A 22,869-nucleotide genomic window follows, 5' to 3' on the forward strand; every position below is an offset into this window, starting at 1 on the left:
CAATTATTTTAACATCATAACTCTGAACATATAACCATTTGAATGCATGAAAAGCCTGAAACTCAAAGAAATACTATTAGTAGAGAACATGTTCTAAAATAGTATATATAGTATGAATGCCTTTGAAGTTTATAATAACCTCAGCTTAATTGAATAAAGTACAACCTCAATGAACTTAAGCCAGTGTAGTGGAATACTCAATTAACTTTTGTCCTCCTTCATGCAACTTTCAGGAGGCTCATGTAATCTAGAGAGACAAAAAAAAAAAAAAAAAAAAAAAAAAAAAAAGACCTAAACAAGGAGAGTTAATCTATTGGACTTACAGTTATTACAGACATGCCTCAGAGATGTTGTGGGTGCAGTTCCAGACCACTGCTGTGAAACAACTATCACAGTAAAGCAAATCAAATTAATGCTTTGGTTTTCCAGCACATATAAAAGTTATGTTTATACTTTATTGTAGTCCGTTAAGTGTGCAGTAGCATTATGTCTAAAATAACAATGTACATACCTTAATTAAAAAAATGCTTTATTGCTAAAAAAAATTGCTACCATCTGAGCTTTCAAGGAGTCTTTCTGCTGGTGGAAGGTCTTACCTCTGTGTTGACGGTGATTGATCATGTGGTAGTAGGTGAAGGTTAGAGTGGCTATGACAATTTGTTAAAACAAGACAACAGTGAAATTCGCTGCATTAATTGGCTCTTCTTTTCACGAACAGTTTCTCCGTAGCATGTGATGCTGTTTGATAGCATTTTACCCCCAGTAGAACCTCTTTCAAACTTGGAATCTGTCCTCTCAAACCCTGCTGCTGCTTTATCAACTAAGTTTGTGCAGTAGTTGAAATCCTTCATTGTCATTTCAGCAGTCTTCACAGCAGATTCTCCATGAGTAGGAGTAAGTTATGTCTCAAGAAACCATTTTCTTTGCTCATCCATAAGAAGCAACTACTCATCCATTAAAGTTTCATCAGAGATTGCAGCACTTCAGTCCCATCTTCAGGCTCCATGTCTAATTCTAGCTGTCCTGCTGTTTCCGCCCATCTGTAGTCACTTCCTCCACTTAAGTCTTGAACCCCTCAAAGCCATCCACGAGGACTGGAATCAACTTCTTTCAAACCCCTGTTTATGTTGATATTTTGGTCTCTTCTCATGAATCACAAATGTTCTTAATGGCATCTAGCATGGTCAGTGCTTTCTAGAAGGCTTTGAATTTATTTTGCCCAGATCCATCCCAGGAATCATTATATATGGCAGCTAGAGATTTATGAAATGTATTTCTTAAATAATAAGCCTTGAAAGTTGAAATGACTACTTGATCTGCAGGCTGCAGAATGGGTGTTGTAATAGCAGGCATGAAAACAACATTCATCTCATTGTACGTGTCCATCAGAGCCCTGGGATGACTGGAGGCGTTGTCACGGAGTAGCCATATTTTGAATGGATCTTTTATTTTTGAGCAGTAGGTTCAACAGTGGGCTTAAAATATTCAGAAAACCATGTTGTAAATAGTTGCATGGTCATCTAGGCTTTGTGGTTTCATTTCTAGAGCACAGGCAGAGTAGATTTAGCAGAGTTCTTAAGGGTCCTAGGATTTTCAGAATGGTAACTGAGCATTGCCTTCCATGTACAGTCACCAGCTGCATTAGCCCCTGACTAGAGAGTCGGCCTGTTCTTTGAAGCTTTAAAGCCAGGTATTGACTTCTCCTTTCTAGCTATGAAAGTCCATAAGCATCTTCTTCTACTATAAAGCTGTTTCATCTACATTGAAAATACACTATTTATTTTTTTAAAGTTTATTTATTTTGAGAGAGCGAGGGCGAGTGTGGGGAGAGGCAGAGAGAGAGGAAGAGAGAGAGAATCCCAAGCAGGCTGTGTGTTGTCAGCACAGAGCCCTACATGTGGCTCGACCTCATGAATCCTGTGCTCATGACCTGAGCCAAAATTAAGAGTTGGAAGCTTAGCCGGCTGAGCCACCAGGCATCCCAGAAAGTCCCGTTTCGTGTAGCTCGCTTCATTGATTATCTTAGCTACATCTTCTGGATAACCTGCTGCAGTTTCTACATCAGCACCTTTCGCTTCACCTTGAACTTTTATATGATGTAAATGGCTTCTTTCCTTCAACCTCATGAACCAACCTCTGCTAGCTTTAACCTCATCTTCATCACCTCTCTCAGCCTTCATAGAATTGGAGAGAGTTAGGACCTTGCTCTGGATGAGGCTTTGGCTTCAGGGAATGCTGTGGCTTCTTTGATCTTCTCTCCAGACCACTCCAACTTTCTCCACATCAGCAATAAAGCTGCTTCGCTTTTTTACCATTTGTGTGTTCACTGGCAGCACTTTTAATTTCCTTCGAGAACTTCTCCTTTGCATCCACAGCTTCGTTAATGGTTTGTCTCAAAAGGCCAAAATTTTTTGCCTATCTCAGCTTCTGACATCTTCCTCACTAAATTTAATCATTTCTAACTTCTGACCTAAAGTAAGAGATGTGTGGCTGTTCCTTTTGCTTGAACACTTAGAGGCCATTGTAGAGTTAGTAGTTGGCCTCATGTCAGTATTTTGTGTCTCAGGCAATAAGGAGGCCAAAAGAGAAGGAGAGAGATGGGAGAATGGCCGGTCGGTGAAGCAGCCAGCACAGACGCATTTGTTAAGTTTACCATCTTGTGTGGGCATAGCTGATGGTGCTCCAAAACAATTAAAATAGGAACATCAAAGATAACTGATTCCAGATCATGGTAACAAATATAATTGATGAGTTTGAAATACTGTGAGAATTACTAGAATATGACACAGACATGAAGTGAGCAAATGCTGTTGGAAAAATGGATTCAATGGACTTAATCACTGTAGGCCACAAGCCTTCAGTTTGTTAAAAAAATGCAATATTTGTGAGGCATAATAAAACAAGGTATGCCTTTAGTATTATATAGTTTAAAGTCTACTTCCAGAGCGTGTCCTGTGATTATACATGTTTAGATTTTATATGATCTTGCATGAAAACACATAGCACAGGGCATGGCCTGTAACAGTTCTAAAATTGTTAGCTATCATTATTATCACTTTTTTTTAACTACAAGAAGCAGCATACTTTTTTAAAAGCACAGGCTTTGACATTAGGTCTGGGTTGGAATTCTGTCCGTAATAATGAACACTGAGAAATTATATGTTATTCCCCTTTCAACCTTATATTTCTCATCTCTAAAATAGGGAAAATAATATCTTCTGTATTTCATGAGAGTTAGGTAAGATGTGACATTTGTAGTAAATGGATGTCCCCCACACTGCAGTTATGTCTTTACTGGTTTAGATCTCTCTGCAAACCACAGTTTGGCCTTCAGCTGGGCTTCAGGTTTAATTTTTATAATTAACCACTTACATGTTTAGCCATTTTCCCTTTGTCCCCTAAAATCTGAGAATTTTTTTTGCTGATGTGACTAAAAACAGAGGGAGTTTGGGGTTCCAGTACATGATGTATCAGAACATATTTTTTCCTATAAATTTTTGTTTTGATTTTCTTTGTAGTACTTACATTAACTTATTAGGTAATTATTAATACTTTTTTTTCAGAGCAGTTTTAGAGTCACAGAAAAAGTACAGAGTTTTCATGTATACCTCCCACCCCCCCCCCCATTATGTGCACAGCTTCTCTGACTATCAGCCTTTCCCCCCAGAGTGGGGCATTTGTTACAAGTGAGGAACCTACACTGATGCAGCATAATTACTCGAAGCCCGTAATTTATATTAGGGTCCACACTAGCTGATGTACATTCTGTGGGTTTGGAAGAATAGAGAGTAAAATCCATTTGTCAGCATGGTATCATACAGAATATTTTCACTGCCATAAAAATACTCTGTGTTCCGCCTAGTTAGTCCTCCCGCCACCTCCAACTTCTGGCAACCACTGTTCTTTTTACTGTCTTCACAGTTGGCCTTTTGAAAAATGTCATATAGTTGATTTATTTATGGGGGGCGGCAAGATAGAGAGAGAGAAGGAGAGAGAGAATCTTAAGAGGCTCTACACTGTCAGCACAGAGCCCCACATGGGGCTCAATTTCACGAAACATGAGATCATGACCTGAGCCAAAATCAAGAGTTGGATGCTCAACCAACTGAGCCACCCAGGTGTCCCTCAGAATGTCATATAGTTGAAAGCCTACAGTATAGAGCCTTTTCAGATTGGTTTCTTTCACTTAGAAATATGCATTTAAGATTCCTTCGTGTCTTTTCATGGCTTGATACCTCATTTTTTATTTTTTTAAATAATTTTTTAAATGTTTCTTTTTGAGAGAGAGAGAGAGAGAGAGAGACAGACAGACAAAGCACAAGCAGGGGAGGGAGGGGATGAGAGAGAGGGAGACACAGAATCTGAAGCAGGCTCCATCCAGGCTCTGAGCTATCAGCACAGAGCCCCATGCAGGGATTGAACCCGTGAACCATGAGATCATGACCTGAGCTGAAGTTTGACGCTTGACAGACTGACCCACCCAGGCACCCCACTAGCTCATTTTTTAGTGCTGAATAATATTCCACTGTCCAGATGTATGACAGTTTATTTATCTATTCACCTATTGAGGGACATTTCTGTCGCTGGACATTTCTGTTGCTTTCAGGTTTTAGCAATTAGGAATAAAGCTGCTGTAAATATCCATGTGAAGGTTTTGTGTGGACATAAGTTTTCAGCTCCTTTGGGTAAGTATCAAGGAGGACTCTCGTATAAATTTTTAAGTCTTTGTGTGAGACCCAAATTATCAGCTCAGACGCTTTGTACCTTTCATGTTTATTTCTTACACATGACCGCTTTTAGGCATTATCCCAAACCATCAAAGAAGTTCCAACAGTGATTCTGATATGAGACAGACTGATTCTGTATTTTTTTCTCCTCTGCAGGTTCCTTAGCTCCTATATAAATTTATCTTCTTCTGTCTCAGTGAAAAGCTCTCAACACGACAGTGATAGTGTAGGATGATGGACCTGTTTGTCAGTCACCAAATATCCTCTAGTACCCTTTCCTCAGGGGCAGCTACTGTAATTATATTTAAGTAACTAATAGAGGCAACAAAGATAGTTTTACTCAAAATAATTAAATCTGCTTTAGAGTCACTAGCTTTTTTTACCCACAGCCATAGAAACAGACAACTAATTTTTAGAAACTTTATGTCAACAGGTATCCACTTATGAACGTACCAGCCCCTAGCACAAAGTTGGTACACAATAAACCCTGAGGTAGTGGTAACTGCAAATGTTCGTGCAAATTATGTTGTTTCTGATGATGAGGATAATTGAGAAAGTCGATAATGATGTTCCAAAAAAAGTGAACAATCCTTGAACCTCAGTTATTAAGACGTATCCAGGATATTATATTTCTAAGACGGAAAAAGACATATGTGGGCACCTGGGTGGTGCTGTTGGTTGAGCATCCAACTTTGGCTCAGGTCGTGATGTTGAAGTTCATGAGTTCAAGCCCCACCTTGCTTGCCGCTTTCAGTGGGAAGTTTGCTTCAGGTCCTCTGCCCCTTCTCTCTCTGCCCCTCCCCCACTTGCGTTCTCTCTTTCAAATATAAATAAACATTAAAAATAAGACATATATAATTTTTAAAGCCGTCCTAATAAGTCTATATTTGGTTAACAGCTAACCAGATCAATTTCAGCTGATTATTACATTCTCTGATTAACTGAGGTGAGATTTTAAAATGTGTGTAGAAATCTAAATATTTAGGAACAAAATATATTAAACAGGCATATTTGAATTTAAACAACATAATCTGTTAAAAGTTGTCATCTTTGATGGGCCTTATCTAAGAGAACTAGCAAATTGCTATAATGGCTTCTAAAATTTTACTCTCATTAGAACATTCATTTATTTCTACATCAGTATTTCTCTGGATAGTAGTCAATAAGTCTCCCTTTCCAGGAAGCTATGTGCAATAGCTATTATACAGCAGCAATAACTTGTTTCCTTTCTATATTTGCATAACAAGAACTCCTGGATCCTTTTTTTTTTTTTTTTGGATTGTCTGAAATAGGAATCAAAAGCATTGCTTTCCCAGGGATTGAAATGGCAACATTTGAATACTGAACATTGAAATGGCAACATATTTTGAAGCCACGGGAATCTATGTATATTTATGGGTTATTTATTTATTATGCATTTGCAAACAGAGATGGCTTTTAAAAATGCAAAGTCTTCAATATTCTTAACATTTATCCCTAACTTCTCATAATTATCATGATTCTATTTTTGCTCTTGAGCAGCATTTCATTTTGTTTCACCATAAATTTCTAAACTTTACTTGGGAGATCCTCATTCTAAATATAGCAGTAATTTGTTGATTTTTCTGGTTCCTAATATAATGAAATGGAGTTATTCCTTGCTTATTAAAGTTGATGCAATATTTTAAAAAGTATTTAATTTTAAAGGTATTTATTTTTATACATTCTCATTGACTTTTGGTCACATTTTGGGTCAGGAAACCTGACAGAAAGCAGGTATATTTTTTAAATCAGATATTTTACAGAAACTTAAGAAATAATATTGATTTATAGTATTTTTAAGTCATTTTATAATATTTTATGTTTATAATGTTACAATTCACCTCACCTTCCTCTCTGTGTAAGTATAGCATTTTCAAAATTGAAAATGATTTTTCACTAGGTTAAAATTCCCTTGTGAGTTTGAATTTTATAATCTTATTGAGTGATTTACTTTATACTTTTATTCCCTAAGCTTCCTGCTTTCTACCTAAGTCTTTTTATAAAGGCACATCTATGCAGTTTAGTATTCTTTCCTTGGATAAAAATAACTAATGGCCAAGGATTCCAGTGCAAAATCATCAAATCTCATTTTGCATTGGGATATATAGTAATATCTGAATGTCCACACTGAACAAACCCAGATTGTGCCTTTTGGGTTTATCTTTTTTTCCAGTCTCACAACAATTAACAGTTATTGTCAATAGTTGCAGAAAGAATATTAGATTTGGAGTGAAAATATCTGGATTTCAGACCATCTTACATCTTCATAATTATATGACCTTGGTTAAGTTAATAACTTTCCTGAACTTTCTTTTTTTCTTCTTTAAAACAACTACGACAATAACACTTTCCTCTGGGCTATTGTGAAAGTTTGATTTATATAAAGTACTTGGTTCAGAGTCTATGACATAAGGTATCTGCTAAATATCAGCCATAATTTGACACTATTATTATGACTTCCCAGTCCTTCTCTTTCTTTTTTTCTTATGGCTTTGTGGAAATTAACTGTTTCTTACATATTTACCTGAAAAGTGGGTCAAATTATTCTGCCCTGCACAAATTACGTAATGCATACAATGCTTTGGTAAATAATTCAGCTCTACAAAATTGCTGGTGAACATTATATTAAATATAATCTGGAATTCTCAAATACTAAAAATTTTTAAAGTGGCTACTTTTCATGTTTTAGTGTTTAATAATCTGTAGGAACAATTAAATCTTCCAGGTGATGTAATAGTGGCAGAGAAGTAACATGAGTATCAGGGTAAATTAGGCAAACCTTGGCAAATCTATAATCAATATGGCTGACTAATGCTGTTTCCTTGAAAAAATATTTGGAAAAAAGTTTAATTTCTTGGTAATTCTGCTTTATCAATTTCCAATATGAAAAGAACAACTCTGTTGTGTTTTAATTTTTTAGATCAGATAGGATCCTTTTTTTCCTCAAATGTGTCCTTTAAAGTATTTAGAAAAGTATAATAAGGTGATTTCAATTGATCTCTATCCTTTCTAAAGCGTGTGAATACTTTGGAGAGCCACCCCAAGAGTCCCATTTTGTTCTTCAGGTTCCAAATGTGACTTTGAAGCAAATAGCTGTGGTTGGTTTGAAGCAATTAGTGGTGACCATTTTGACTGGATATGGAACTCTAGAAGTAACCTTTCAGCTGAATTTGAACAACAGGCTCCACCTTGGGATCATACTCACAGAACAGCTCAAGGTAAGACACAAGGAGAGGTTCTTAGTTACTACTTCCATTCACCCTTGGTCAGGTCTGAGAAGAGAAAGAGAAGCATTTAAAGTTCTACGTTACTAAGACAAATTGTATGACATTTGAATATTGGCAATTATTCTTACATTGTCAATATGAAATGACTCCTTTATGGGTGGTGGGGAGGGAGTCCAGTTCTCTTTTTGACTGAATTCACTGAAATTATTAACTTTTGTGGACATTTTCACCTAGATGTAGATACTAGTTTAGTAATTATAAGAGTAGACTTGACTCACAATCACTGTTATTGATTTTTAATTGTATAGGCTTAATTTTTGTCAGGTGTAGAATTCAGTGTAGGGTTAAAAGGCAGGTGTTTCAACTCAGTTGGCTGATTTATGTATTTGTATTTCAATAGGGCATTTTATGTTCATTCTGAAGAAAAGCAGAAGCTTGTCACAAGTTGCTAAACTCCAGAGCCCAACTTTCAGCCAGGCAGGACCTGGATGCACACTTTCCTTCTGGTAAATACTAAAATCCGGGACGCCTGGGTGGCTCAGTCATTTAAGCATCTGACTTCGGCTCAGGTCATGATCTCTTGGTCCGTGAGTTCGAGACCAGCGTCAGGATCTATGCTGTCAGTTCAGAGCCTGGAGTCTGCTTCAGATTCTGTATCTCCCTCTCTCTCTGCCCCTCCCGCATCATGCTCTGTCTCTCTCTGTCTCGCAAAAAACGAATAAACGTTAAAAAAAAAATACTAAAATCTGTGGTCAACTACCCTTGCAGCCCAGTGGTTGCAGGCATACTCCTGAACTTACTGGACTTTCAGATTTGCCCTGGGTTTGGCTTTAAAAATAGCTATTGCGTTTGATTTATACAGTTAGCATTTTACTTGGAGTATATAATCCATATTTGTTGTGTTCTTTCTTTAGATGAAAGAGACTCTTCCCCTCCAACAAGGGATTATAATTGAGTTAACACTGCTTTGATTTAACACTGGATTGACCTCCTTGAGACAGGCTCCCGGGATCCTGCACTCCAGAGAATGCACCTCAGCAGATATGAGCAACCACAGTTACTGCAAGAAATAAAGGCATCCATTATGATAACTAATAACGAATTGACTTTTAACCAGGTGAAAGAGTCTGTAAGTTAAATATTTAGTCGATCCCATAAATCATTTCCATTTTGTGTTTGCTCTTTTTCAGGTTTTACAACTATGGTCTGTCAGTGGGAGCAGCTGAGCTACAGCTACATGTGGAAAATTCCAGCGACCCTACAGTACTCTGGAGAGTATTATATAACCAGGGCAACCAGTGGTCACAGGCGACTATTCAGCTTGGACGCCTTACTCAGCCCTTCCATTTGTCACTAGATAAAGTCAGTCTTGGCATTTATGATGGGGTCTCGGCTATTGATGACATCAGATTTGAAAATTGCACTCTTCCCCTTCCTGCGGAGAGCTGCGAGGAGCCAGATTTTTTCTGGTGTCGACACACCAAGGCTTGCATAGAAAAGCTTCTGTTATGTGATCTGGTGGATGATTGCGGTGATCACACTGATGAGGCCAACTGTGGTAAGTTTTTTTTTTTTTTTTTTTGCTTGTTTGTTTGTTTGGTTTTTTTGGTCCTTATTTTGATAGTGGTGATCTTGATCAGGTCACTGTTTTCTAGGCAATCAAAGCAAAGACACTAAGCATTGTTCCAAAGTTGATGACTGTTCAGTTAATTGGGCTACCAGTATTTGTTATGTAGACTCATAAAATCCATACCAGAGATACAGTGATGAAACACAACTACCGAGTCTCAGACCTCATGGAGCTTACTGTTTAACTGAGGAGATATATATTGTTCAAATATTTATTTTTTTTAAAAATTTTTTTTTCAACGTTTATTTAATTTTGGGGGACAGAGAGAGACAGAGCATGAACGGGGGAGGGGCAGAGAGAGAGGGAGACACAGAATCAGAAACAGGCTCCAGGCTCTGAGCCATCAGCCCAGAGCCTGACGCGGGGCTCGAACTCACGGACCGCGAGATCGTGACCTGGCTGAAGTCGGACACTTAACCGACTGCGCCACCGAGGCGCCCCATATTGTTCAAATATTTAAAAATTAACTACAAAATGGCAGCTTAGATAGGAATTACAGAGGGAGATGCTCTGAATTTTTATAATGTATTGAATTTTTTGGAGGTGATGATTTAGCTGAGATCTGACAAATAGTCAATTGAAGCATATATGCAAAAGCCCTGATATGTGACTGCATGGAGGGTGGAGGCCAGCCAGTGTGGCTGGAGTCGAGAGGTCAAGGGGAGACAGAGTGCAGCATAAGGACAGAGACGTAGGGGAGGCTAGGTTTGCAGATCTCGGTAGGCTGTATTAGGGAGGTTTTTCTTCATTTGAAAGTTTTTAGTAAGGAGGGTAATATAATAAAATTGGGCTCGTAAACCATGTCACTGTAAATACAGTGTGATGAGCATTGGAGGAGAAAGGTTTCAGGAGACCTATCAGGAGGCCATTGTGGTAGTCAACTAAGGAGGCGGCAGGCAGCCTGCGTCCCAGTGATAGTGATGGTGATGGAGGGACTGATGTTTGGGGAGATATTTAGGAGGGACATTTGATGGTGTTTTGGCTATAGGGAGCAGAGAGTGGCATGTCAAAGATATGTCCTGACTTTTTGGTTTAAATTCACCAAAACATTTATGGTATCTGATGATTGTATATGGTTTGCAGTTTAATAAACCTAACTCCAGATATATCGTGCCCAGTGCACTTGATCTTGAAAATGAATTAGAAGCTCAGAGTTGTTTTTTTTTTCAGATTTCAGAAATCAGTCAGAAAAAGAGTTTGCATCTTTCCTTGTCTAGAAATAGCAACAGTTCTTAAAATTCAAGCTATTTGCCTATTAAATTGTGAGGCTAATTATAAACCAAAGGGAAGCCATAATATGCTCGGTACATCATAGGAAACACTGCATCAAGAAATTTCCATATAAATTATTGTAGAGAGTGTTGCATATATGTGATCTTTGATATAGGTAGATTGAAGTCAGAATTACCATGCGTCTCATTACACAACTAATACCTTGAGTGGATATAAATAAAGTTGATAATTTAGACAGGGGCTGACATAAGAAGTGTTACTTGTCATTGAGGCAATTTATTTTTTGCAAATTCACAAAGCTTTTTCATCTTTTCCAAGGTCTCTAAATCCTACTCCTCCACAAAATGTTGATCTGTTGCTGGAAAGAAGCAAATTATCCTCCAACTACCCAGTAGTAACTTAGTAGCAGGGAATTATGGCCATACAAGTGTAATAGCAAAATACTTTCAGTGACGAAGTATTAATGAAAGGAAATCATAGTGGCATTAGACTGTCAGTTTCTCCTACAGCTCTCCATATAGACCTGTTACTTTATTACATAGAATGCCTTAGACATCCAGAAATCTGTGTTGTATTTCCTAAAGGTTCCTATGTTTAGAGACATAGTATTTTATTTGAAGGTGGAGCTACGTGTATTCCCTTTTGAAGTAAAGACTGAGCAGGCAGTCAGTATGAAGACAGGCAGTATCGAAATCTCCTGGCTTCAGTGCCAGTTATATGTCAAGAAACTTCACAGCTTGACATTCTCCTTCTGCTCCACTGCCAAAGACTGACACCTGGAGAGTACACTGTGGGGCCCCAGTTCACGTCACAGCTGGGCTTGATTAGTCACAAGTGAGGAAATATCAAATGAAAGCTCATCTCCCATTTGACATTTACTCACTTGGTTCCCTTCATTAGGTCTAAGCCCCTGTTCTGTGGTTTTCAAAGACAGATGATTTGTTCTTGCCTGGCTGCATTTATCCACATATGCTTGTATTTATTGTTTCAGCATATTTATTCACCTTTGGCACCAAGTGTGCTCACTAAGATGAATAGTTAAAAGATAACTGACATTTGGGTTTTTTTTTTAAATATTAGCTTATGTGAATGAAGCTAAAATGTAGAACTACTCGTTAATTCTAATTCCTGTTTTTTTTTCCTCCCCAATTAATGATAGATGTACATTCTGTTGCATTTATTCTAAACCAATCCTTGGTGTCAACAAAATGCTCACATCCTGGGAAATGAATTCCTCTATTATCCTAGAAATTAAGGTAGATCAGCCAGTTGACAAGGGACAAGTCAGTTTTTCCTAAGTGCTTTGAATCCTTCTAGTGACTGAAAGGAGTTTAAAGTTTCAAAGCTCTGGCTCAAAGGTGCTACAATCCAGTGAGAAGAAAAACAATGCCTCCCAGGAGACGCAGCCAAGAGTCCACTGGGCACACAGCACAGCAGGAGGCATGAATAGAGGAAGGAGAGAGGGGCGAGGTGTTTAAGGCACATGTAGAAGATGGCCTATGCCAAGGGGAAGGGTACGAACAGGAAGTTAACTTGGGAAAGGTGAAGCTTGAAAGATAGAGGAATTTAGGCTTAAGTTGAAATGAGTATCTATGGAAGGATTTTGAATACAGAAGGAAAATGATAAACTGCCGTGGAAGAATGGTCATTCTGGCATTGGCATGTTACTGTGGCAAGATGGTGCCAGAAAGAAGAGTTTTTCAGCATGGGGTCTGGAAAACACTGGCATCAGGATCATCTTGGGTGCTTATTAAAATATGGATTCCCGGGCTTCACCCCATGTCTGACAAACGAGTAATTTGTACAGGACTTCGCCATGGACTAAGCAATTATACCATGCACCTCAGGTGATTCTGAAAGGTTGAGACCTATGAAAATATGACAGTTCTCAGTTCCGTGTGCGAGAATCACCAAGGGAGATGATGAACTATCCTGAAGTCCAGATGCACTGTTTGTACCAATTAAATCAACATGTCCGGAGACGAATTCTTGGCCTTACTGTGTTTTGTTTTGATTTTTCATGCTCACTGGGGATTGAAACATTCGGCTAAGGTTGAAATCAGCTGAACCAGAAGTTTGTTGTGTTGGGTCAGCCATGGCGTCATGACCATTTGCATAGAATTATAGTGCTAGAAATGGTGGAGGGATGGGCATAAAAGGCATTTGGAAAATAATGGCTGAAGTGATGCCACCTTCAGTCTATAAAATATGATAACTTGATTTAAGTCTAGGATTTATTCACTTTTTAAAAACTTTAATGTTGCATTTGAGAAAAAAGTTAAAATGGTTAACCTTGGCAGGAGCAAAATATCAACTGGTATTTTTAATCATAGTTATTTTTGTCCTTAATTTTCTTTTGCTCTCGTTTAATGCCAATTTCAGTACCTGAGCTACAGTGTAACTTTGAAAATGGAATTTGTAACTGGGAACAAGATACAGAAGATGACTTTGATTGGACCAGGAAGCACGGTCCAACCCCAACACTTAATACAGGGCCAATGAAGGATAATACTTGGGGCACAGCTAAAGGGCACTATCTCTACATAGAATCTTCGGAGCCTCAGGTTTTCCAAAACAGAGCCTCTCTGCTCAGTCCTGTCCTTAATGCCACTGATGCAGACGGCTGCACCTTCCGCTTCTATTACCACATGTTCGGGAAGCACATTTACAGGCTGGCCATCTACCAGCGGGTCTGGAGTAACACAAGAGGACAGCTGCTGTGGCAGATATTTGGGAACCAAGGCAACAGATGGACAAGGACACGCCTCAACATTTCCAGCAGGCGGCCTTTTCAGGTATGGATAATGGATTTTGTAATATGTATTTAAAATGCATCAGGACGTCTAGGGAATATGAAGGATTGCTGTGTTCTTGAATGAAAAGCGAGTGGAATTTGATCGAAGTTTCTTCAGTACACATTTATCATTCAATTAAGGGGGTACCAGAGCTTGTTAAGTTGCTTTCCTCCCTGAATACCCCTAATAATGGGTGATTAACATTTCTAAAGGTGGACACATGTCACTGGAAGCAGCTGAAGGTCCCTCTGACTTTAAGTAATTTTTCTACTGAAAAAAAAATCTGGAGGGAAAAGGAGTTTTGCACAAATTCTGGTATTGTGCCAAAAGTTCAGATTCTTCAGTCTGTTACTTTGAATACTTCATTTGACTTTTGCCACATTTTATAGGTAAGCAACAAAAATTCAAGAAGAGTGCATGCTTTGTTGGAAAAACACACAGCTACTCTGGGGCATAAAACACACAGCTAGTCTAGGTCTCCTTACTCCCGGTGGAATATTCTTTATTCTGATTCTCACCTACCTTCTCCTACCTAAAAGGAAAACTTGGAATGGCAAGTTTAAATGCTTATGTGGCTTTTTCCGTTTTGTGAAGGAATTTAGCATCTATTATCTATCCCTTTGATTCCCTCAGCAATTCCCTGAAGTGGGTAAGTCAGAGATCCTTTCTGTCAGTTTTACAGATACAAAGAAAAAAAACTCAAAGAGGTTATTTATATCTAGCCAAATAGATATTGAGCAGCAGAATGGGGACTTGGGCTGGGACCCACAATTTCCAATTAATTCACGTTCATTCCCTTTGTAATATATCATACAGCCTGTCACATGGAGGAGGGTTGAATATTCTTTTTTCCCTTTGCTCTAACAGATCTATGTATAATATACAAGGAGAAACTTCTTACCTATCCAGGGGAAATTTTTTTTTCCTTTTTACATATACTAAATTTCTTTGGTACCCTAATTTAAAGCACTGTCTCTATTTTTTATTTTTTAGTGTTAATTTATTTTTGAGAGACAAAGAGAGACAGACTGTGAGCGGGGGAGGAACAGAGAGAGAGAGGGAGAGACAGAATCCGAAGCAGGCTCCAGGCTCTGAGCTGTCAGCACAGAGCCTGACGCAGGGCTCGAACCCATGAACCATGAGATCATGACCTGAGCCAAAGTCAGATGCTTAAATGAGCCACCCACGTGCCCTGAGCACTGTCTCTATTTAAATGTCTTGAGTTAACAGTTTCATAGCCAAGAACTTAGCTCCAAGCCACTCGTTAAAAGCCATGGTAGATATGTATTGTACTTGGCTCACTAGAGAATGCATTGAGAGTGGTGATGTGTCCAGACAGACATAAGCTGTAGTCATGGGAACTAATCTGCCCTATGTAGAGTGTTATCTTCCTGTTAGCCATAATGGTAAGATGTCTATAATGATATGAAATGAAACTGAAGGAAGGTTCTTTGACTTTCATTTAATAATGGCTCATCCACTGTAAATTAATATTTAATCAGATGAATTGTAATTTGGGTCAAACTGGCATTCAGTAGATAAACTCTCCTTATGCTATTTACTCAAGAATTGGTTGCCAGGAGAAAATAACCTTGGCAAGGGGGCTGCTTCACATTCAGATGAATATGGAACTTTCCAAGAAATGCTTTGGTTGTGAATCTAAAACACAGAGATTGAAGTTTGAGACTCATTTTGGATTATACATGGAGTGCTCTGTTTGATTTTATCCAATGGTTCTTCTCAGCTTTTTATTTTTTTCAATGACATTCGGGCATGAAAAGATGAAATCAGATTGTGCATGCTTTGTAGATTAATTATCCAAGATAGTAAAAATTGGGTCTAATTTAAACAACTAGATATTTTTCTTGATTGAATAATGAGTATACATAGTTGTTGCAACAGCAGGAATAAGCAAGATTTTATTTAACTCCGATATTGTAGGTGAAATTACCTACTATCAGTCCAGCAGACAACAGGTACTCATTTAGTGTTTGTTTAAAAGAAAACTTCAAGGATGTATGTTGACATCCAATATTACATTAATTTCAGGTATACAACATAGCGATTCAACAAGACTGTATACTGTGTTCACCGCAAGTGTAGCTACTACCTGTCCTAATTTATTGCTGTTACAATATAATTAACATGTTCAATAACTAGAAGCCTGTATCTCCCACTCACCTTCAACCATTTTGCCCAATACCCTCCCCTCTGGCAATCACCAGTTAGTAGTCTGTATTTATAGGTCTGATTCTGCGTTTTGTTTATTTATTAATTTTTAAAAAAAATTCCACTTAGTGGAATTACATAGTTTTTGTCTTGTGTATTTCACTTAAGATAATTCCCCCTAGATTAATCCATGTTGTCTCAAATGGCACATCTCATTCTTTCTATGGCTATATAATATTTCATTGTGTGTATATGTGTGTGTTTGTGTGTATGTGTGTGTCTGTATCCCACTTCTTATCCATTTGTCTGTTGGTGGACATGTAGTTTGCTTCCATATCTTGACTATCTTTTGAAATTAGTGTTAGTGTGTTTTCTGGGTAAATACTAATGGAATTATTGGATATGATATTTCTATTTTTAATTTTTGAGCAACCTTCATACTCTTTTCCACAGTGGCTGCTCCAGTCTGAAGTCCCACCATCAGTGCATGAGGATTCCTTTTTCTCCACATTCTCACTAAACCTTTTTGTTTTTTGTGTTTCGGTTGTAGCCATTCTCACAGCTATATAGTAATATCTCGTCATTTTAATTTGCATTTACGTGATGATTAATAATGTTGAGCATCTTTTTGTGTGTCTGTTGGCCATCTGAATGTCTTTGGAGAAATGTCTGTGTATGTCATCTGCCCATTTTTTTAATGGATTTGTCTTTTTTTGGTATTGAGTTGTATAATTTCTTTATATATTTTGGATATTAACCCCTTATTGCATATAGCATTTGTAAATATCTTCTCCCATTCAGTAGGTTTCTTTTTGTTTTATTGATGGTAAACTTTGCTGTGTAAAAGCTTTTTATTTTGAGGTAGTCCCAATAGTTTGTTTTTTATTTTGTTTCCTTGCCTCAGGAGATATATTTTAAAAAATACTGTTACAGCTGAGGTCAGAGAAATTACTAGTGCTCTCTTCTAGGATTTTTATGGTTTAGGTCTCACATTTAAGTCTTTAATCCATTTTGAGTTTGTGTGTGGTGTGAGAAAGTGGTCAAGTTTCATTCTTTTTCATGTAGCTGTCCAGTTTTCCCAGCACCGTTTTTGAAGAGACGTGTTTTCCCCATTGTTTATTCTTGCTTCCTTATTCATAGATTAATTGACCGTAAATTCATGTGTTTATTTCTGAGCTCTCTCTTGTTTTTCATCGATCTACATGTTTATTACTCTACCAGTACTGTACTGTTTTTTTTTTTTTTTTTTTTTTTTAAATTTTTTTTTTTCAACGTTTATTTATTTTTGGGACAGAGAGAGACAGAGCATGAACGGGGGAGGGGCAGAGAGAGAGGGAGACACAGAATCGGAAACAGGCTCCAGGCTCTGAGCCATCAGCTCAGAGCCCGACGCGGGGCTCGAACTCCCGGACCGCGAGATCGTGACCTGGCTGAAGTCGGACGCCTAACCGACTGCGCCACCCAGGCGCCCCAGTACTGTACTGTTTTGATTACTACAGCTTATATATTTTGAAATCTGGGATTGTGATACCTCTAGCTTTGTTCTTTCTGAAGATTGCTTTGGCTATTGTGGGTCTTTTGTGGTTCCATACAAATTTCGGTATTATTTATTCTAGTTCTAGTCTTTTGTGGTTCCATACAAATTTCAGTATTATCTATTCTAGTTCAGTATTTTTTATTCTAGTTCTGTGAAAAACGCTGTTGCATTTTCATAGGGATTGCATTAAATCTGTGAGGTGACATTTTAACAATATAATTTCTCAAGTCCATGAACATGAAATATCTTTGTTTTTTGTGGGGGTCATCTTCAGTTCCTTTTATCAGGGTTTTATAGTTTTCAGAGTACAGACCTTTCACCTCTTAGGTATTTATTGTTTTTGATACAATTTTAAATAGTGTTGTTTCTTAAATTTCTCTTTCTGCTACTTCATTTAGAATGTATAGAAACACCTCCAATTTCTGGATATCGATTTTGTATTCTGCGAATTTACTGAATTCATTTATTGCTTCTAGTAGTTTTTTGGTAGTGTTTTCAGTATTTTCATATAATCTGCAAATAGGGAAGGTTTTACTTCGTCTTTACCAGTATGGGTCCACCTCATTTCTTTTTCTTGTCTGATTGCTGTAGGTAGGACTCTGGTACTATTTTGAATAAAACAGAGAGTGCATCCTTGTCTTGCACCTTATCCTAGAGGAAAAGCTCTGTCTTTCCCCATTAAAATGACGTTAGCTGTGGGTTTTTCTTTTTTTTTTTTTTTTTTTTTTTTAATTTTTTTTTTTTTTTCAACGTTTATTTATTTTTGGGACAGAGAGAGACAGAGCATGAACGGGGGAGGGGCAGAGAGAGAGGGAGACACAGAATCGGAAACAGGCTCCAGGCTCTGAGCCATCAGCCCAGAGCCCGACGCGGGGCTCAAACTCACGGACCGTGAGATCGTGACCTGGCTGAAGTCGGACGCTTAACCGACTGCGCCACCCAGGCGCCCCTAGCTGTGGGTTTTTCATATCCGTCCCTTATTATGTTGAAGTATGTTCCCTTGAAACCTACTTTGTTGAGGATTTCCATCATGAATGGATTTTGTTCTTTGTAGTGTGCTTTTTTGGCATCTATTGAAATGATCATATAGTTTTATCCTTTCTCTTATTGATAGGATTTATGACACTGATTGATTTGTGAATGTAGAACCACTCTTGCATCCCAAGAATAAATCCCACTCGATCATGGCAAATTATTTATATTGATTGATGTGAGAATAATGAACCACACTCACATCCCCGGAATAAAATCCACTTAATTGTGGAGAACTGTTTGTTTAATGTATTCTTGAATTCAGTTTGCTAATTTCATGTATATTCATCAGAGATACTGACCTGTAGTTCTTTGTTGTTGTTGGTATTGTGTCTTTATCCGGTTTGGCTTCATGGAATGAATTTGCGACCTTTCCTTCCTCTTTTATTTTTTTGGAATAATTTGAGAAGTATATTAACTGCTTGGTAGAATTCACCTGTGAAACCATGTGGTCCTAGACTTTTGTTTTTTGGGAGTTGTATGATTATTGATTCAATTTCATTGCTGGTAATTGGTCTGTTCAAATTTACATTTTTCTTCTTAAATTGGTTTTGGGAGGTCATATGTTTTTAGACATTTATCCATGTTTCTAGGTTGTCCATTTTGTTGGCATAAAAATATTTATAATATGCTTTTATAATCCCTTGTATTTCTATGATGTCAGTCATTATTTCTCCTCTTTCATTTCTAGTTTGAGTCCTCACTCTTTTTGGGGGGGGGGTGACTCTGGATGAATGTTTATTAATTTTGTTGACCTTTTCAAAGAATCAACTCCTAATTTCATTGATCTGTTCACTTTTTTTGGTTGTTCTTTCATTTCATTGATTTCTGCTCTTTGCTATTTCCTTCATTCTCCTGGTTTTGGATTTGTTTATTCTTTTTCTAGTTCTTTTAAGTGTAGGGTTAGGTTATTTATTTGAAACTTTTCTTGCTTCTTGAGGTAGACCTGTATTGCTATCAACTTCCCTGTTAGGACCACTTTTGCTGTATCACAAAGATTTTGGACTGTTGTATTTTCACTTTTATTTGTCTCAATGTATTTAAACATTTTTTTTCTTTGATTTTTTTTGTGGGCCAAGAAATTGTTAACAGCATGCTATTTAACTTCCATGTATTTGTGTAATCTCCAGATTTTTTCTTGCTGTTGATTTCTAGTTTCATAGCATTGTGGTCAGAAAAGATGCATGGTATGACTGTCTTTTTGAATTTGTTTATTCTTGTTTTGTGGCCCAACACATGATCTGTTTTGGAGAATATCCCATGTGCACTTCAGAAGGATGTACATTCCACTCTTCATATGTTCTGAATTATCTTTTAGATCCGTCTTGTCCCTGTGGCATTCAAAGCCAATATTTCCTTCTGGATTTTGTCTTTGGATGATCTGTCCATTTATGCAAATTGACTGTTAAAGTCCCTATTATTGTATTACTAATGATTACCTCCTTTATGTTTGTTATTCTGCTTTATGTCATTGGATTCTCCCATGTTGGGTGCATAAATATTTATAATTGTTCTGTCTTCTTATTCCATTGTCTCCTTTATTATGATATAGTGTCCTTTATCTCCTGTTTTAAAGTCTATTTTGTCTGACATCGGCATTGCTTCCCCAGTTTTCTTTTCAATTCCATTGCATGATAAATGCTTCCATCTCCTCACTTTCAATCAGTGTATTTCTTTGGGACTGGAATGAGTCTCCTGTAGGCAGAATATACATTGGTTTTCCTTGTTACCTATTCCATCACCCTATGTCTTTTGATTGGAACATTTAGTCCACCTGCATTTCAAGTAATTATTGACAGGTGCATAATCATTTGCATTTTTAAACTTATTTTATCATTGTTTTTGTATTCTCCATTACTTTCTACTCTTGCTCTTTTCTCAGGGTTTGCTAGCTTTCTTTAGTAATGTACTTGGATTTCTTCTCTTTATTATTTCCATATCTATTACTGTTTTTTGACTTGTGGTTATCATACATTTGTGTATAGAATCTTATTAGGAGTCTGTATTAAGTGATGGTCACTAAGTTTGGCCCATCCTAAAATCACTAAATTTTTACTCCTTTCTCTACCACATGTTAAGTATATGCTGCCATAGTTTACATCCTTTTATTGTGAATCACTTGACTGATTTTCTATAATTATATTTAATTTTTCTGCTTTTGTGCTTCCTACTTTTCTTTTTTTTTTAATTTTTTTTTCAACGTTTATTTATTTTTGGGACAGAGAGAGACAGAGCATGAACGGGGGAGGGGCAGAGAGAGAGGGAGACACAGGAAACAGGCTCCAGGCTCTGAGCCATCAGCCCAGAGCCCGACGCGGGGCTCGAACTCACGGACCGCGAGATCGTGACCTGACTGAGGTTGGATGCTTAACCGACTGCGCCACTCAGGCGCCCCTTCCTACTTTTCTTAATCCTGCTTATGGTCTTTCCTTTCCACTCAAGGAGTCCTTTCACCTTTTTTCTAATGCCGGTTCATTGGTGATGAAATTCTTTTATTTTTGGTTGTCTGCAGAACTCTTTATCTCTCCTGATATTTGTCATGATAGGCTGCTGGATAGAGTATTATTGGTTGCAGGGTTTTGTTTTTTTTCCCCGGCACTTTGAATATATCATGCCACTCCCTTCTGTCCTGCAAAATTCTTGCTGAAAAAATCAGCTGATAGTCTTATTTCCCTTGTATGTAGTTTTTTTCCCTCTTGGTATTTTTAAAATTTTCTATTACTATTTTTATCATTTTGATTCTTATGTGTCTTGGTATGAACCTCCTTGGGTTGATTTTGTCAGGGGCTTTCTGTGCCTCCTGGGTCTGAATGTCTGTTTCCTTTCCTAGATAAGGAAGTTTCAGCTATTATTTCTTCAAATACATTTTCTGCCCCCTTTTCTCTCTCTTCTTTTTCTGGGACTCCTATAGTATGAATGTTATCATGCTTGATGGTGTCACTTGACTTCTCTTAATCTAATTCTCATTTCTTCTTATTCTTTCTTTTCTCACCTGTTCGACTTAATTGCTTTCCGTTACTCTGTCCTCTAGGTTGCTACTTCCTCTAATCTACTATTTATTCCCTTTTGTGTATTTTTAATTTCAGTTATTGAGTTCTTTATCTCTGATTGGTTCCGTTTTTAATATTTTCGGTCTCTGTTGAAAGTCTCACTGAGGTCCTCCACTCCTTTCCCAAGTCCAGTGAGTATCTTTATGACTATTACTTTAAATCCTCTATTAGGCATATTACTTATCTTCGTTTCATTTAGCTCTCTTGCTGTGATTTTGTTGTGTTCTTCATTTGGGACATATTCCTCTGTCTCCATATTTTTTCTAAATCTGTGTCTGTTTCGATGTGTTAGGGAAATTCTGCCTGTTTTGGGCAGAGTTTGTTCCTTTTGTTTTTATTGAGCCAGTCTGGGGCCACCTAGGGCCTGAGTTGAACCAGACCCAGTGTTTGCCAGAGCTGCATTAGCACCCAACTGCAGGGCACTCTTCCTGTGTCTTTTCAGAAACTCTCATTGGTGGGTGAGGCCTCTAATCAGATCAGATGTCTACCCACAGCCCACCGCTGTTGGTCACGGTCACGTATGTGTGGTTACCTTCCCCTTTTCCTGGGGCATGAGTCACTTTGGAGTGGTGCTAGCTCCTGTCAGGTCTGATTGCACCCTGCCATGCTTGTGGCCCCACTTTGGATGGTCTTCTGCAAAGGGCATTTTGAAGGGCGCATGTCCATAAGACAACATGGAGGTAGGGTGCACGGTGGCAGGCATTGAAGGGGACCTGTAGCCCAGTGGGAAAACCCATGCTGAGGCCAGGCCATGGTTAGGGGGTGAGCCTACAGATGATAACAGAGGTTGGGTACACTCTTAGGAAGCTAGGTGGAGAGTGTTTGCACTGCACTGATTCCTGCAGGTGTCCATATATCTAGGCTGGGTGCTGGGCCAAGGAAATCCTGCCCATGAGCTCTTTTATTCTTCGAGTAGTCTTCTAAAGATCCCTGCCCCTTAGCACATGCTCTGAGATTAGTAAATAAATCTCCCTCCTGTATATCCCAGGCTTTTTTCAAACTTTTGCTTTTATGCTGTATCTCAGTGGGGGCTGTTTCTTGTGCTGTCTTTTTAATGGCAGGGACTCGGTTTCCTCTTGCACTTTGGGTGGCTCTCCTGGAGCTGGATTTGCTGATCTTTAAAATTCAAGGTGTTAAGCCCTATTTACTGTAAGAACTCACAAAATTAGCCCTCTCTGGGTTCTAAAACCAAATGTTATGGGGATTTGTCTTCCCAGATGGGTCCCCTGTGCCTGGGGTGCCTGGTGTGGGGTCTGATCATCTCCCTTTCTGTGTCCTGGTGTCTTTCCTTTTGCAGACAATCCCACCAGTCAGTTGGGCTCCTGGCCACATTTCCACTCTTTCTACCTTCTCAGTGTGACCTCTTCTCTACATTTAGTTGTGGAAAATCTGTCTGCCAGTCTTCCGGTCATTTTCTGGTTCATTTACTCTGATATAAGTGTTATCTA

The 22,869-nt window shown here is 38.1% G+C and overlaps 1 protein-coding gene across 1 annotated transcript in view; it reads left to right on the top strand.

The window, feature by feature from the left end:
- Positions 1 to 22,869, top strand: part of MALRD1 (MAM and LDL receptor class A domain containing 1) — a 772,911-nt gene that overhangs the window by 154,593 nt on the left and 595,449 nt on the right. Inside the window, 4 exon segments of the mRNA XM_045462674.1 lie at positions 7,814 to 7,966; positions 8,376 to 8,481; positions 9,166 to 9,533; positions 13,221 to 13,633. Of these exon segments, the coding sequence (XP_045318630.1) occupies positions 7,814 to 7,966; positions 8,376 to 8,481; positions 9,166 to 9,533; positions 13,221 to 13,633 (1,040 nt within the window).

Source organism: Leopardus geoffroyi, chromosome B4, assembly GCF_018350155.1.
Source record: "Leopardus geoffroyi isolate Oge1 chromosome B4, O.geoffroyi_Oge1_pat1.0, whole genome shotgun sequence".
NCBI lineage: Eukaryota > Metazoa > Chordata > Mammalia > Carnivora > Felidae > Leopardus > Leopardus geoffroyi.